Source organism: Cheilinus undulatus, linkage group 11, assembly GCF_018320785.1.
Source record: "Cheilinus undulatus linkage group 11, ASM1832078v1, whole genome shotgun sequence".
Classification (NCBI taxonomy): Eukaryota; Metazoa; Chordata; class Actinopteri; order Labriformes; family Labridae; genus Cheilinus; species Cheilinus undulatus.
Genome location: NC_054875.1, coordinates 32266720 through 32284072, shown reverse-complemented (window position 1 = coordinate 32284072; position 17353 = coordinate 32266720). Strand labels below are relative to the sequence as shown.

Sequence of the window (17353 nt, the reverse complement as noted above, 5' to 3'; positions counted from 1 at the left end):
TGGGTTACACTTCACTAAGAATCAATGGTTTGCCCAGCCTCAGATGTAATTCTACCTCTTGCACCACAGCAGGGCCTGGAAACTACTTTTTTTTCCCCTCCGACTGCCTTACAGTGAGAAAAACCAAACAAACAACAAGTGCCAAGTTCCGACATGAGTGAAACCCCCAGCCATCTGGACGGAGATGGAGGATTTTTGGAAAGAGAGCGACTGTACTGGGGAATTATGATTCAATCCAATAACCAGCCGATCATCGTGACTTTGTTAATGGAGTCGGGCGGGCTTGGAAAAACTGGAGCTGTGATAATTTGACCCAGTTGTTGTTTCGTTGTTAGAAAGAAGCCTGTAACGTCCAGACACACAGTAAACCGATGCTAGGCTAGGTGCTTCTGTTTGTTTTTGTTCTTTGTTAATATTCAGCCCTGTAGGCTGGATTTGCATTCCTGTGTGGGTTTGTGCATGTGTGTGTTTTTTGTGTGTGTTAATGAGGCTGTTTAGCTAGACGAAAGTTTTCATTAGATTGTTTTAATACTGTGTCTTTATCTCTCTTAACTTGTGGTAGTTTGGTGGCACAGGGTAACTGTATGTTCTCCTACTGCTGGCTGATGTGTTCTTTATTCTCTTAAAAAATTTATTGGAGCTGAGCACAGTGTATTTGAATGACAGGCTTTTCTCTGCAGCCTCGCAGAGTCTTATGTTTTATAGATTTTCTTTCTACAGTTTATTACTCAATAAACAAGCTGTGTTTATAAATCAATCAGGTTAGCAAGCTTGGAGCTGATCGTTTTGAGACTGAAGGCTATAATTGAGAGAAACAATCTTGGCTTGAGTTCACTAATGAGCACCGCTGATGATTGTGTTGTGTATATATACGATTCAGACTCAGGCGCTGGGTCCATCCTGGTCTTTACGGGACTTTTTGTGGTAACCTGACACCGTTTATGCTTGTCTGTTTCGTTTTCTGATTTCACTGTTGATCTCATTTGATTCTCATTAAAGTAGTAATTATATCAGTGTTTTATACACAGCTAATCTGTGCTAAGGAGGCTGTTCTTGTAAAATCAGTTCTAAGGAAGGCTTCCGGCACATTTTGATTGCACAAGAGAGGAATTTAAATCCGCTATGCTGTAGTTGAACAATTGTCTCGTTTGGCTGGAAACTTGCTCTTATCTGGAACACTACCAGGGGTTTCCCAAGCCTTAAGAGAGGCTTAGTTGGTGATGTTGCCAGTGGACTGAGTTTTATGTGATTATGGGTTTTGAAGATTCTCTAAGAACATCCAGCAACCTAAAAGGGGAACACAAGACTACTGGAAAACAGGCAGAAAGTAGTGTAGCACTAGGAATTGATTAAGTAGCAAAGCAGAGGAGGAGAATTTGACATTTTCATTTCAAAAAGGCACTTCATTACAATGGATTCCTAAATGCTCCCACCATATCTGGTTTGTGTCATGTTTCACTCAGATGTAGTTAATGCAAAACCAGTGCAAGAGAGTATGATCATTGATTTCCTATCAGAGTGCTTCACCTTTAAAACAACAAACCATCTCAAATCTGGCTCCTTAGATTATTTCAGCTCTCTATAGATGAAGAGGAATGTTAACAGTGCTAATCATAATGAGCCTGGTGCTAGCTTGTTTATCCCAGGAGGAGCCGTTAGCCTCAGATTGGGGAAACAAAGGCATTGATATCTAAAGCTCCCTGTGGAGTTTTTCAGTGCTCGGTCTATGACCGTTGAACACCCAGCAGTCTTTAAATAACCAGGTTCCACATTATGTCTCCTCTTCCCACGGTCATGTCTTGTGTGCTCCATGGATAGCTGTTAGTTTTGACTCTTGCAGCCTTTTTGCATAATAATTCTCACTTTGATTGATAAATGTCCTTGTCAGAAACTTTGCATGATGTAACAATGAAGAAATCCTCTCTGGCTGGGCGATTTTTTTTCCTTTTTACTGGTGGTTTCCTGAAATCCCTCCATGCTTTTGGAAACAAAGAGTGCAAATTGAGTTTGTCTGCTTTCCTAGAGCGGTGTGGTTTAGCTGTCACATTGCCACACCAGACAACTTTTAAGAAAGGATGTGGTCCTTGAGGGTGACTTCTACTCTCTCTCAGTCTCTCCCTTGGTGTTCTTGCTCTCACATTACATCCAACCAGAGCCTTGAATTAGTTGTATTTTACTGTTTTACAACCAACAATGAGAGTATTTGGACAGAGCTAATGCTGTTCTGGCAAATGCTCAAGGCGAGGCTGGAATTAGGGCCTATTCTGCAAACATTAATGGAAGCATAAATGAGTGGAGGCTAGGCAATTATGTGTGCGTTTCTAGGTGTGTGTGTGTGTGTGTGTGTGTGTGGGATCATCCTCCTTCCTTGATGGAGAGTGGTGCAGTGCTCGACCTGATCTCAGGACAGTCTTTCCATCGTGTAAGGGGAGATGCAGACTCCATCTCTTATAGTAAAGGCCTGCATGCATTCGTGTGGATGTAAAAGGAGCTACTTTGTGCTGTTTGTGTTTACATGTCTGTGTATGCATGCATCTCTGGTGACGGTCCACTAATCTGACTGCAGGACCTTCATTTCAGACCCACATACTCCATCTGCTGACCCTGCATGTTTGCCTCAGCAGCAATCCCGTGCTCTTCCCCTTTTTATCTATTGCTTTCTCACACTTCCTCCCTGTTTTTGTCCCATTCCCCTTGAAAAAACACACTGATTTCCATTTCATGCTCCCTCAAACTCCTCATATCTTCTTTTTTTTCTCAGTATTCACAGCTGCAATGAATAAAAGGGCCTCCAGTCTCACTATCTACCATTTTATCTGTCTTTTTTTAACCCTGTTCAGCCCTCTAAAGCCCCCTATCTGCATCACCCATCCTCCCTCCTCTCACATCTCATTTCTCTTTATTTTGTAGTTTTCTCCTCTGCTGATGATTTGAGTCTCTCAAATTGGTGACTTGCTGAGGGATAAAATCGATGAAGGGCTATAGATAACAGATAATGTTTGTTTTGGGATGAAATTGATTTTTGGTGCTTTTCTCTGCCTGATGCCGCATCTCGTTTTGAGGAGAGTCCTTTGTCATCTTTGTCACACCTTTATTTGGCAGGCTTGGGGATGGCAGATGAGAAGGAGCAGAGGGAAATGGGAGAGAAGAGAGATTGAGTTGGTGAGTCACAGTCCATAAGGAGGGCACTGCAAACAGTCTGGAGCAGGCATTGTCTGTCTGGCTCACATATACTGTATGTGTTGTTGCTGAAACACATGCCTTTTTTTTACGGCTGTGGGTATATGCTCAGTGTGTAAACCACAACATGCCTCAGTGCAGAAAAGGCAAATCCCAATTAGCTTTTTCTTTGTTTTTACCAAGGTCTCTCATTTCAGAATGTTTTATTTCCTTCATTCTCCATTCACCTATCAGCCAGATCCCTCAGGGATTCACTGGTCACATATGTGGCCAGTCATCCAAAGCTGTTGTGATTGGATGTCACCAAACACACAACTGGCTGCAAGCCAAATGGGCATCAGGCAATAGATTAGGTTTCCAATAATATGAAGCATGCAGCTGATGTGGAAGGCTGTAAAATCAATGCAGGTCTGAAAAGGCTATCGAGGTACTGTGAGTCACCAGATTATGGCAGGAACAACCAGTCTCAGCTCTTCTCTGTTATTTGGCTGCTGTAAGTGTGGTTCAGTGATGATAGTAAACTTATAATGTCTACTACAGGTTTGTGCATTGATCCCTGACCTTTAACAGTCACATTATTTACCCCTTTAAGACAAGTTTATATTGTTCTCAGAGGTCCCCAAAACATGTCTGTGAAGTTTGTTGCTGAAAAAACACTCCAGTGTTGAATTTTTGCATGTCTAAAAACTATCTGTTTCAGCCCTGCTCAGAACGAGCTGTTTCTGTGTCTTTGGCTTTTAATGTCAATGAGCTGTCTGACTCTGCCCCTGACTAAGCCCCTCTCAGAAAATGGGTGTGGCTTAATGGATGTGGCTCTCCTGATTCTCCTCTTTCCTGGCAGCTGAGAGAAGGATCAAGAGACGAGGGCGGAACTTTCTCCCAAGCAGGGAGGGCCAACCAAACCTGGGGGCGGGGCTACCTCCCCACATAACATCATGAGGGGCAAATCTGAGAACAGCTTGTTTCAGCACACATTTCCTGAAAGGTGGAGAAAGAGAGGGGGGAGGAATGGATTTTTCTGATTTTTGGGTAGATTGTAAAAAGGCCAGGGGCAAATATCTTTGCTAGAAAACCCTGAATAAGTGTATTTTGCACAATGTGACCTATGTGACCTTTAAAACAAGTGATTCCACATCTGGTTTTGGGACCGCTGTGCACACTGTAGATTGAATAGCTTTGGAGGACCAGCCCTGTTAGACGTTACATGAATCAAGCCTGTTTGCCACCATGGAGCAGTGTGCACATAGAAAATAATTGAACTATAAATAAAGTAAATTCTGAGAAATATTCATCTTTTAAAATAGGCACATGCAGAATTTTAAAAAGCTTGACTTTGCTACTCTTTAAAAAGTTATGAAAGAATACAATTTCCCAATTCATTTACAACTCTTCACAAATCAAACTATCTGACTATTACTTTGTCATTCTGAATACTTATCATGTTGTCATTCCAGTGAGTTAGTTCATGCTTCACTTGCTTTTAAAATGCATCCATCATTAAACCTAAAAGTCCCTTCTTTGTTGCTCTTAGTCAGGCCTATAACCTTGGGTTTGTTCTATTAAAAGAAAAACCTTTCAATCAAACCCCTTTGTAAAGAAACACATAGGATTTGTGGTCATAATTTTCTCTTTATTAAAAGTGATTAATTTGCTCTTATTGCTTTTACTTATTTGTGGGTGTACTGCGATCCCCCTGCCCTTCCACAAGCCTATGTGGAAAGCATCAAGCAGGACCAGCACGCATTCCTACTCTTCCTGTGCCTACAGGAAAACAGGGAGAGAAGCAGCAATAAACCCAGAGCAGAGCTGGCATCAGTGAGAAACAATACGACACTGATTAAGTCAGATATACTATAGAGGAGGAGCTGGGGTGGAGGAGGGTTGCAAAAAGCAGCTTGCAGAGGGAGCAGCAAAGCAAGGCCAGGGTGGAGCAGTTTAAATATGGCAGCTTAGCTTAGCTAATAGCATAGTCAGGGTGAATCTGCTGGCTGCCAGCTGATGAAGGCTTGCATGAGATCAGTTCATCTCAAATACAGTATATGGCAGCGCTTGACTCTGTTAACTGCCTGAACTAAAGCTATATGCTCGATTTTTTAAGGAAGGGAATCAAATCTTTGCATTATGAAATAACATCTGCATTTTAGTATAAGGTTCTTGCTCTTAGATACTACTGACAGAAACAAAGCAAGCAAACCATGTTGATGTTCTTTTTCAATATAGAAAGGACTACATGCGTGTAAGTGACCAACCACAACCGCATGTTGTCTGTTATGTATGGCCAGAAAGTTTGACCAACTGTATGGTAGCAAGTAGGGTTGAGCAGGCCAGAATACCATACCATAGGTACCCCACAATAAGAGAATGTCACATTGAAGAATTTCTGTGATAATGGATGTATTGCTTGGCAATCATAAATTAAAAATTAAAATGCCCCCAAAAGATGCTGGTGTATGTACATCTACATCATCTAAGGAGAGTTGTAAATAATATTTTTGAAGCCCTGGATAACAAAAAGTGTTGTCTGTCTCTTTAATAGACATCTCCAAGGCATTTGATACTGTGAATCCCAGCATCCTATTGGATTGTCTTAAAGCTGCTGGGTTTTCAGACCATGCTATTGGATGTTTTGCTAACTATCTCACTGGTTAAACCCAGGCTGTTCAGGGTCCGACGTTAAGGTTTTTGCCTACTTGCCCTTCAGGGCAAGTGCTTCCCAAATCTACTTGCCCCATCTAAATTCCTACTTGTCCTGTCCAGGAGGTTCTTTTTCTGGCTGTCAAGTGCATACATTTGCTCACAGCATACTTAGAACCAAAATCCATTGCCTGTCAACTGTGGAAAGCAATCCACAACACTTCTTTCTTAAGAAAACTGTATTTATTAGCTATGTGTTAGCCCATTGAAAATTATATTTAACTTTGTACAGATCAGTGTAATGTGAAAGCTGCACCAGGTTGTTTTCCGAAGAAATTCAAACTCAGGAATTTCATATTTACAATACTAATATGGTAATAATACAAACTCAGAAATATTTTTTTTGTAACTGATGAAACCAACTATTCTCAGAGGAAAATGAGGTCATCAAAACACTGACACTAGAGATGTGGTGGGGTCTGCTACCTAGCACCAAGTTTGAAATGGTGCTTTTCTTCTGTTTTTATTTGGTTATTCATCATGAAACTGAAGAAATTTTGCAGACACGTGAAAATCAACCAATTAAGATTTTTTTTGTTTGATTAAAAATGTCTTCCCCTAAACTACATAGTGCCCCTTTAAAGTGCTATTTCATAGTTCCACCCTGTAACTGTAACAGTTAGACCAGTGGTACTCAACCTTATTCTACCAAAGAGCCACATTGTCTAAAAATACTTTAGCAAGAGCCACAATACAAACAGGGAATGTAAAGTAGATAATAGATCAGTTAATCTGTAGTTGAAATGAAATAAAACAGTGGATTGGTGGATAATTATGAGGTTAATGGTATACAAATGTCTGTATAGAGCCAGAAGAACCAATATGTCACTGATAATGACCATATATTTATTTTATTTATCACTGACATCAGGCTAAATCCTTGTATCTCAGTTTTTCATGATTTTAATTTGTTTGTATAAATCATATTTTTATCATTTTTATAAATTATAAACTTTTCATTCCCTGAAAAGTGATCATTTTGGAGATACCAATCCAACACCAGTGTTATGAAAGTTTCACCTGGCCTAAAGATTTTTTTAAGCTATTAGAATGTGCTGAGTTTGAGCTCTGAGGTGCTTTTCAAAGAAAATGATGAATGATGGTTGGCTATTTGGGTATTAATATCTCACACTGGGGCATTTACTGTAGTTCTGTGACTTTATTAACATAAAAGAGATGGTTTTTAATTTTATTCCACTCATTTTTAATCCTTTAGTTAAAGGGGGAGGGGCTTCATGTTGGTCTTTGCCCTGGGCTTCCAAATGACTAAAACCAGCCCTGCCTCACACCTGCAGCTCTCCAGACACATCGTTTCACCCTGCCCCATTTTGGAGCTTTGGTTTTATATTTCTGCTCTTTAGACAATATTTATGATCATTAGTGCATTAAAGATCAAATAAAACACCGACGTTTGAACAAATTTCACTAGATATTACGTTATCTCCACGTGTGATCCGTGTGTGTTATGCTCATTGATGATGTGCATCAGCATAATTGTCAAAAGATATGGGTGTGAGAGAGCATCGGCAGGATGTAGCTAGAGAAAAAGTTAAAACGAGGAAATGAGAAGCTTCCGATTAAACATGACAGCACACCTCAATGAATGAGCAAAATGAAGAGACGCACCACTGGCGGACTTCCTCTGCTCTCTTCTCTTACACACACTCCTCTGTCCAGCACATCTGACTGTAATAAAATATGGATTTAAAATAATAAAAGTTTAAATTTTGAAGTTAAGGCCTGTCTTCTTTATGTGGGTAACAGATTTATTGATGCGACCTACCATGAATCTTTACTGATGACAGTGTTTACCTTCATAAAGGTTTTTAGTTAAAGTTTGTGCAGCTGTCTGCACATCAGCACACACGCACAGCCAATGGAGGCAGGGACACACTGCATCTGGCTACTCAGGGCCTATGTAGTAACAGAAACGAGAGAGGAAAATAATAAAATTAATGAATAGAAAAGCTCAGAGTCGTGCTTGCCCGATCGGGCAAGTTCTTACAAGTTTTGCTTGCCCGTTGGCTTTTTGAAGTTGCCCCGGGCATTTTGGCAACTGTTAATGTCAGACCCTGCTGTTAAATAGAAAGGTGTTACCTTAAAGTAACTACAAACCTTCAGGTTTGGTTTTGGGACCACTGTTATTTACTGCCTATATTAATTGCCTTAGATAGAATATACAAAATTCTTTCATTTTTATGCTGACGATGATGTTATTTACGCTGTGCATCTAAGCTATTGCAGATTTTCAGCATACACTTGATTAAGTTCAAGATCACTTTGGTCACCTTCAACTTGTTTTAAGAGATAAAACTAAACTCTTTACATCTTCAAGAACAAGAGAATTGTATGTTGTAGATACTCATCAGTATACCTTAAATTTGAAAATGAGCTGGACTACTTTAAGTATCCGTCATCTTGCTTGCCTTTGGTATATCTTCATTTATAAAGCCATTCTGGGCTAAATTTCTTGACTACCTTACAGAATGAACAGCCTTCATGTGTTTGATGTTGTGTAATTTTTTGTTCCCAAAGTGTGAAGTGAGTTACAAAAGAAAGCCACCTTTTGTTTTGAATTATGTGCAGACTTATTTTAAACTGCAAAACTTTACGACCCTGAATGTCTTCAAATCTTTGGAGAAATGTCTCCCATCCAAACTTTCTGTATGCAGCTGTTCTAAAAGATGACTGAATACTATCATCTTTAGTATTTAATGTGTAGTGTGTGAACTTGAATGTTTTTGTTGTGGAAACTGTTTTGTCACCATTCTTGGTCAGGTTTCCCTTGAAAAAGGGGTCTTTGACCTCAGTGGGACTAACCTAGCCAAATAAAAGGTTGTCTACATTAACCTGTCTTCTTCTTTGCCAGTGACCTTATGTTCATGTTGCACATCTTTATGCGCATGATGAGTGATCACACAGTAGTGATGTAGCTGATCATACTGGCAGATTCTGATTGAAACACCACGCTTTTCTCTTTTCTTATCACATATTGATATGTGGTATCAGCGACCGATGTTTAAAATTGACTAATTTTATTGGATAATTATTCTTGATTAGGTGATGTTAACTGTCTTTTGATCATTCATCAGGGGGAGCTTCTGCCTAGTGGTTCTGCCATAGCTCCAAAGTAAAATAAACCCCTTCAGGGCTGTACTGATTTAAGAAACTAGAGCCCTGTGCGGGACTCTTCTTAATACCGCTCTCACTGGATTTCTAACTATTATCACCCACTATCGCAGCGCGTGCCACCCAACCTCTCCTGCATCCACTACAAGTCTGTCCAATTCCGCCCCAGATTCTGGCAATCCATGTTAAATTTTCAGAGTAACAGACAGTGCATTTAAGTAAAGGAATGGCAGTATTAATGTGTTCTCTTAAGCACCACCTTGACAGAGTTTCCTTTCTGAATGAAGGAAAACTCTAAAACAACCGCAACACTCACATCCTCGTCATCTATAATAGTGCTGGACATGGATAAAAAAGCAGCTGGGAGTCTTATTTTCAAATCATTTATCATCATTTATTTTTAGGTCATACAGAGGTAGAATTGTTTCCTGATCTCATCTCATCATCAACTCTCACAGACAGTATTTTAATCATCACACTATCAACGCCATGCTGTTACTGTCTTTGCCATTAGATGCTTAACGCAATAAGGCCAATTTGCATAGACATGGGTGTTTTTACCTAAAATAACTGCATAATGGCTCAGCTTCTCCATGCGCCAGTGCATTTTTTCAGTGACTAGCCAATAACACAAGAAGGGGAGCATTGAAATTGTGCCTTCTGAAAGTTTTTGTGCACACACTTTTATGTGGAGCTTGTTTAATGTAAGTATAGTGAAGTGCTTTAAAAGCCAAGTGTAATTTTGTCAAGTTTGAAAGCAAAGGCCACCTCCTCTTCAGCATTGTGGCAGAGTGAGGTTATGTGCTACACAGGGAAAGCAACATAATGGGGAACAGGGGCAAACTGAGGTGAAAGGTGCAATAATTTTGGATTTAATAGAGAATCTGTACATGTTTATGATTTTCTTCATGGCACCACTTTCAAACCAGTCCACCCAAGAAGTACTCTGAGAGATATTAAGGACAACTGGATGGCTGGTGTGGTGTTCAAATTGAGACAGACCGACATGCCACCAGTTATAGTAGTAAGAAAGAAATAGAGGAAGGTGGGCAGGGGAGGAGTGGGCTAGGTGTGAATTTATATTGACACCAGAAGAAATGCAGTTTCGGTGCGGTCATGCCTCAGAAACTTCACTATATAGAGTCATTTCAATATTTTGTCCCACCCTTGCAGCTAACTAGCAGATCGAGTTCATATTTAAGTAGTGTGATACAGGAAGCTTAAAGTTACTGTTTTGGAGGGAAAGTTGTGTTACCTAGCCATATTTGTCTGAGCTTTGTACCTCTTCTAGAGTCACTACATTTTGTAGTACAACAAAAAAAAACAGTGACCAAATATTTTACTTTGTATTGTTTGTACAAAAAAAAAAATGAAATTAGTTTAAGTATGTTTGTGTGTATCTGTGTCAACAAGGGTATCTATGGAGGAGATTTGCATAGAAACACAGTTACACAGAAAGAGAGAGAGAGGGAGAGAGAGAGAGGGAGAGAAAAAAACAAAGACAGAGAGTGAGAGCCAGATTCAAAGAGAGTCTGCTTCTCTTTCAGTTAGTCAGTGTCTGGATAGCACGACTGCTTTGGTGCATGCTCCACCTCTCTTCCTCTTCTGCTTCTTCTTCTCCTTCTTACTCACAGTCTGGAATCAGGCCTGACTGGTGGGGAGGGGGCAGTATGGGGACGTCTCCAAAGAGAGGTGCGTATATGATTGGAAGATTTGCACTGAGGGAGTTTTGTGTTTGTGTGTGAGTGAAGGAAAGGGAAGAAAATATAGAGCAGGATGAAAAATAACACCTAGGAAAAAAAAGGGAAGTAGTAGGAGGTGTGTGAACAGACGCTGAGCAGGGAATGTGTGAGTGAGGGGAAAGTTGTGAAGTAGTAAAAGTAAAATGGATGAACTTTAAAGAAGATGGAGTATAGAAGGTCCAGGGTAGCTTACACGTTAAGCAGATGGTTTCATTGTCAGTGGTGTTTACTATGCAGGTGTATCAGTTTCCCCCCTTTATTGTCCGTTGAGATCAAGGAAGTTGTGATACCACGTCTTCTTTTCTGTGGCGTCGTGTCAGTGGTGAGTGGTGTTTGTATTTGTGTGTGCTGTCTCTCTGAACTACAGTATGTCTAAACCCTACTGTGCAGACACAGACAAAGGCTCCTGTGTGAGTGTTTGTTGAGGAAAACAAATGACTGTTCTGTGCTTGCGCCTGTGTGCATTTGTGGCTAATGTGTGTGTCTCTGTGTGTCACCCTTGCACTCAGGGGGAGGCAGTTGCAGGCGTAGCTAGGAGAACTCAGAGGTTATTTGAGATCATTAGGCAGCTGCCAGCACTCCTGCGTCCTGAATCTTCTTCTTTTCTCCTCTCCTCTGTCAGGATTAAGCAGTGTGGAGCAACAGTTGCAGACAGCTGGGAGCAAGTCATACTCTGACATTAGCTGAACAGCTGTTTTATCCCTGTGGCCTGCGCTTGAGAACCAGGGGGTTTAGATTTGACACAATGGGCCTGCTTTGTTTCATACCAAGACAATGGTTGTGATTGCTTCAGCGTCTGAGCAGTGTGTTTTTCCCAGCACAAGCAAGAAAAGCTGAACATTTTGTTGTGTTAGCATATTCACCACAGGAAGCTAAGTCTTATTTTTATATTCACTGTAAATTTGCACCTGCACCATCTTGGTTTGTGTGTTCCCATTTGCAGAGTAAATTTTCTATCTCTGGACCTAATTGTTCTGCTTGCAGGAAAGAGGCCTCTGATAGTGGTAACTAAGACAAGAGGATCTTATTCCCATAGCAACAGGAACAAATCTTTCCCAAGAGCTGAATTCATTAATTATGCCTTTCTTTTTACAAGACCTTTATTTTCTAAGACAGGAATTAGAATGCATGCTCAATTTGCTCCTCAGCACAAGAACTGCACCGCCGACTGCATCACCTCTCCAGCTGCTACCCAGACAGCTAATAGAGAAATGCTCCGTCGCCTGAAGAATATTAATACACTCATATCTATGCACACACATCACACTGGTAATGGTTTTGTGCGCTTATTTGTGTGTTAGTGTGCGCTTTTTGTGCATGTGTTTACACGTGGTGTCATGAACTATTTCCAAACACAGCCAGCAGTTCTGTGCTACTTCAGATTCAATCTTATTTCCTTTCTACCTTATTATCTGAAGTAAAAGATTACATATAATCTGTCAGCCTGTGTTTGTCAGGGCTTGAATGAGAAACAAAAGAAGACGAATGAGGTAAAAAGGGTTCTCTGTTTATACTAGGTAATAAAACCAAGGGAAATGAGAAGGGGTGGTTATGCTAGGTTGGGCCTGGAGTGTTTTTTTTTTTACATGACTGAAGTAGAGATGATTTTTTCATTCAAAGGCTGTCCTTTTTGCCAGCGTGACCTCTTTTTTGTATGAGCAACCATGGCAGCAAGTCAGTTCATTTATTTGATGGAAAATCCTCCTACCATTAGTATAATCCTGGTAGGCTTGAAGCGCCCTGATCCAGTTTGGAACCCTGCACAAATGGGCTTGCATGCATCCTGTCACTGCTTGTCAATACATTTGCAAGGGGAAAAAAAGCATCAAGCTGTGCTACGAGGAAGTGAAAACTTTTAAAATAGAGTCGGTACAAGAACACTGCTGCTGCTGCTGCTGCTGCTGCAGCTGCACAAGGACCATCGTCTGTTGATTTCACTGAGACATTTTCTAGATTTGATTTTATTTAATAAGCACCAGCAGCACCTTCAGTCTCCTGCTTGCCTTGTTTCCGCTGCTGTCCAGCTTTACCAGATCACTGGAGGGCTGTAGAGCAAAAATGTAAAGGTGCATCACTACAACCTCAGCTCCCACCTGCACCACTGTCATTCAGTATTCTGCTTGGTCAGAGGAAGAAGTCATCCGCCTCTGCAATTCTCTCCTCTCTCCTCTCAGCATCCTCTGCCCTCCTCTCCTCCCCTCTGTCACCCCCTCTCCTTCCCTGCCTCCTCTTCTTCCACATGCATACACAGCTTCCCCTCCCTCCCTCTCTCTCGAGCTGTGTTGTATGGAGGAAATAGAGTGCAGGACTGATAGTGCAGAGGTCTAATTGTAGCAGAGAAGAGAGCAGTAATGAGGCAGTGCTGCTGCCCGTCTGCGGAAGTTCACATGGAGAGAGACGGAGAAAAGGGTGTTGGCAGGGAAAAGGGAAGGGAAGTGAGAAAGCTAGCAACGGTTTGAGAAAAGAGGAAAGTGGCAGGATGAGAGATGGAGGGAGAGCAGAGAAAAAGAGAGTGAGCTGAGGCAGTCGGTCTGCTGCGTGCTGTGTCAGAGGTTCACACAGGCGCTAGCGATTTATAGCTGATCTGTTTGGCTCTACAGAAGGCCCTAACCCACACCATTCTTGCTCTCTTTCTTTCTATTTCTCCCTTTTTCTAAACGAACACTCACTAACACATGTACTTTTCTTTTCCTTTATTTCTATGATAATCATAACTAACTCTTGTCACTTCCTGTTATTCCAATCCATCACTATAGCTGTGTATTTTTGTGCATATCCAGGGATTTTTAAGGTTTAAAAAAGTGTTTTAACAAAGTTGGAGTTTGAAGGAATGTAAGATCATGAACTCTGCAAGTCTGAATACTTCTGTAAAATCACGCCTTGCATTAAAATTCTTTATCCCATGAATGTGAAGCTCTTGCAATACTCAGGTTTTCTCTCTCATTTCTCCAGGTCCGCTGTGTGATGAGCCAGCAGAGGGGAAGAGGAAAGGTCGTCCTAAAGCAGAAGTGCAGGAACTGAGAAGCATCCCTGTGAGTATCTCTTTTTGAACCGAGTGGGTGTTTGAAGTGGGCTCCAATTTTTTCCCGCACAAAGTAGGCAGTGCCCCGTGAATATGCAATATATACGGCACGGTATAGAGAGATAATCCATGCTTGCACTGAACTCTATGTTCCTCGCCCCTGAGCAGGCCCATATGATAGTACAATGGAAGGAAGAGTTTAAGCGCCGCTCCAGGGTTAAGTGTCCGTGTTCAGGCTGCTGGTTAGAGTTTCCCAGCATCTATGGCGTCAAGTACCACTATCAACGCTGCCAGGGGGTGAGTCACTAACCTCTGTTTCTTCCTGCTATGAGGCCTTTATTCTTATGCTTTCATGTAGACTATAAATATTTATATAATGGACAAAAGCATTGGAAGACTATAGCATGCAGTCAGTCACTGCCTGTTAACACAATCAAAAAAACAGCAGCATCCAGTAAATTTAGTTGCCCACACCCCATTAATGTTGCAATTTGTTGCCGGTTCAAGAATAACTCCTGTTAACAGCTACCCACTGTCCTTTAATTTTGCGTAGGAGTAGAGCTGACTCTTAATCCCCTCTCCTCATGCCTCTCTTTGTATCAGGCCACTGTAGCCGAGAAGCTGAGTCACGCCTGTCCCTACTGTGAGGCAGTGTTTGCTACAAAGGTGCGCCTGCAGAAGCACAAGCTGTGGAACCACCCAGACCGAGTTAGCATGGAGCCCAAGGACGAGCAGCAAAAGCTTCAAAAGACCCCCGTCAAGTTCAACACCAAGAAAAGGTGACTGAGATTTTAGAGCTCAGATTCCCTCCCACGCTGACACACATAATGGTGTTAGTAACGGCAAAATGCTGCCTGCTTTAAATTCTCTCCCCAAAGGCCCATGGAGAACAGTCCTCCCTCTCCGGTGTTCTTCAAAGTGAAAAAGACCCACGAGGTGTCCACGCCCTCTCAGAACGGGGAGCTCGCCCACCAGAGGAGCGAGAGGAAACAGCACAGCCACAGCCAGCCTTCACAGCAGATGCACCAGGCCCAGACGGTCCAGCCTCAGTCCCAGCAATCACAGTCCCAAAGCACGTCGTCTGACGCAGGGGGCAGTGAGAGCGAGGGGGGTAGCCTTCCTCCTTCTTTTTCTGACGAAGACCCAGAGAGAATGAGGCACAGTAAGATTACAGGATATTATTTGTAATACATCAGAAGTGTCAGTGATGTTTACGCTATTTGTGTTTGATCGTTTCTTGCTTTGTGTTTTTCTCTTGGGCCAGGACGGAAGCAGAAAACACCGAAGAAATTCACAGGAGAGCAGCCGTCTATATCTGGAACATTTGGATTGAAAGGTAAATACAAACATTTATGTCTCTCCCAGTGTTTGTTGAAAGTGAACCCACATTCATAATTAAAGATTGTCTATTACCTTTAAAAACTTTGTAATTATTCACTGTGTGATATTATTTAGTGACACAGCTAAACAACCTAGGGAAAAAAAGACATTGTGATTGTTTTTCCTCCTGCAAAGTCACTTTTTAGCCAACTAGACCAGGCCTATGTGTGTAAACTACAATTAAACAAGAGCTCACTTTGTCAAGCTGCTGTGACTGTCACTCACTGCAGATATGAAAAAAACAATTGGTACCTCTGTGCCTTTAATAGAGCACATACTAACGATTACCAAGATGTTGTGCTGCTAATAGCAGGAATCCACTCACTGAGGATCTTCCTTGAGCAATTTAGCATCTGCTAATCAGTTTTCTGATTATCGATGGTGATTTCAGGCAGACTATAATGCAGATTAGTCACAGAAACAATAAAACTTGCAGTTTTGGTTCTCATAAAACAGCACAGAAGTGGCAACCTGATGTGCTTCAGGCAAAGCCAAGAGGGGGGAAAAAGAGGAGAGATTTCTAGGGCTGAGCCAAATGGGGAGCCCATTGAGCTCAGCAAAATCATGGTCCATTTTAAAGTCAAGCTGTCATAACTAAATGTAATTTTTTTTTCCTGAATAACAACTGCTCTTATCAAAGACATTTTTTTTTTATTTATTTATGTTGTAGGATAGCGCCTCCTTCAATATGTAAACCCCTTTTATTAAAACAGAATAAAAATGGGTTAACAGGCAAAAATGGGTTAACAGAAGCAAAAATGGGTTAACAAAAGCAGAAAAGGCAGAAACTTAAAAAATGTACACAAAAAACAGGCAAAAAAAGTGGTGAAAAGGGGTTGCAAGTGGCAAAATGGGCATAACAGAGTGAATTGCAGTTAAAATCTGCAAAATTGGCATAAGATGTGGTGAAAAGGGGTTAATAGAGACTGAAATGGGTTATCAGAGGCAAAATGGGCAGAAGAAAGTGGTGAAGAGGTTTCATAAAGTGACAAAGTGGCTTAAAAGTGGCAAAATGGGCAGAAAAGTTGGTGAAATGCAATTTATAGGGGCAGAAATTGGTAAACAGAGGCAGAAAATAGGTTGAGAGTGGCAAAAATGGCAGAAAAAGAGGTGGAAAGGGTTCAGAAAGTGGCAAAATTGCTTAAATGTGAGAAAGATAGTGAAATGGGATTAAAAGGGGCAAAAAGTGGTTAACAAAGGTCAGAAAGGGTTAAAATGGTCAAAAAAATTGGTTAAAAGTGTTACAAAAGGGTTAAAAGAGGCAAAAAAAAGGGATTAGAGTGGCAAAAACAACAGAAAAAGTGTTGAAAAGGGCAGAATTGTTAAAAAGTTTTGCAAAATTGATTAAAAGTGTTGAATAAACACCCATGTGGGTGCTCGTCCAGGTGTGGGATTGGATTGTATATATTGTTAGCCTCACAGCATAATTGCCTAAGTCATATTTAAAGGTTTTCAGAAAAAAAAGAAAAACACATTTTGGCAAACACAGGATTTTTTATTTACACTGTAACAGTAAGTTCTACTAGATTTGTTAACACATTTCTTAAAAAAGAAAGGCTACAACAAGGACTGCATGACAAATAAAAAACTTAATGACTTAATAAATAAAGATAATAATTAATTTATTGACTTAGGCCTATAGTGATTATGGGCTGTAACAAGCACTCTGATTGGCTAAGGATATATGCAGTTTGTCACAATAAATCATTAGCGTTAGGAGAGTAGAGTTAGGCAGATATAATTCGGGCAAAAGATGACAGGAAATTATGCTATAAAGGTTAACAATATGGAATATGTTTCACGGGGGAGGGGTCAGACCTGTTGTCTTGTAGTGTGTATCCTGCTTTAGATAAATCTCGGAATAATTTGACCATAGTTGGCTGACTGTTTTCCCCTTCTTTAAGGTGCAGGTGTAAGGATTGTCAACTGAAATGAACTACAAGATGTGATTAGTATGCCTCTGTCATTGTGAATACTACCTACTGCTGCTGATCAATGAAACTGGTCTTTTAACTGTAGAGGTGTTTCATATCCGGCTAAGTGAATCAGTGACTCACACCAACTGCACATCTCTTACACACAGGTTCTCCAGTCTCTCTCTCTTCCTGTCTCATTCACATACTGAAAATGTCCAGTGACTCATCGTACATACACTAAGCTATAAAATACTTTTCATTATTTCTTTGTAGTTTCATCCACAGTTCAC

General features: G+C 41.0%; 1 protein-coding gene and 1 long non-coding RNA gene across 2 annotated transcripts in view; one reads left to right on the top strand and one right to left on the bottom strand.

The window, feature by feature from the left end:
• LOC121517213 overlaps positions 1 to 17353 on the bottom strand; it is a 51435-nt gene that overhangs the window by 5750 nt on the left and 28332 nt on the right. The window lies entirely within an intron of this gene.
• znf512b (zinc finger protein 512B) overlaps positions 1 to 17353 on the top strand; it is a 46117-nt gene that overhangs the window by 8667 nt on the left and 20097 nt on the right. The window contains 5 exon segments of the mRNA XM_041798803.1: positions 13698 to 13777; positions 13936 to 14064; positions 14371 to 14546; positions 14646 to 14929; positions 15032 to 15103. Of these exon segments, the coding sequence (XP_041654737.1) occupies positions 13698 to 13777; positions 13936 to 14064; positions 14371 to 14546; positions 14646 to 14929; positions 15032 to 15103 (741 nt within the window).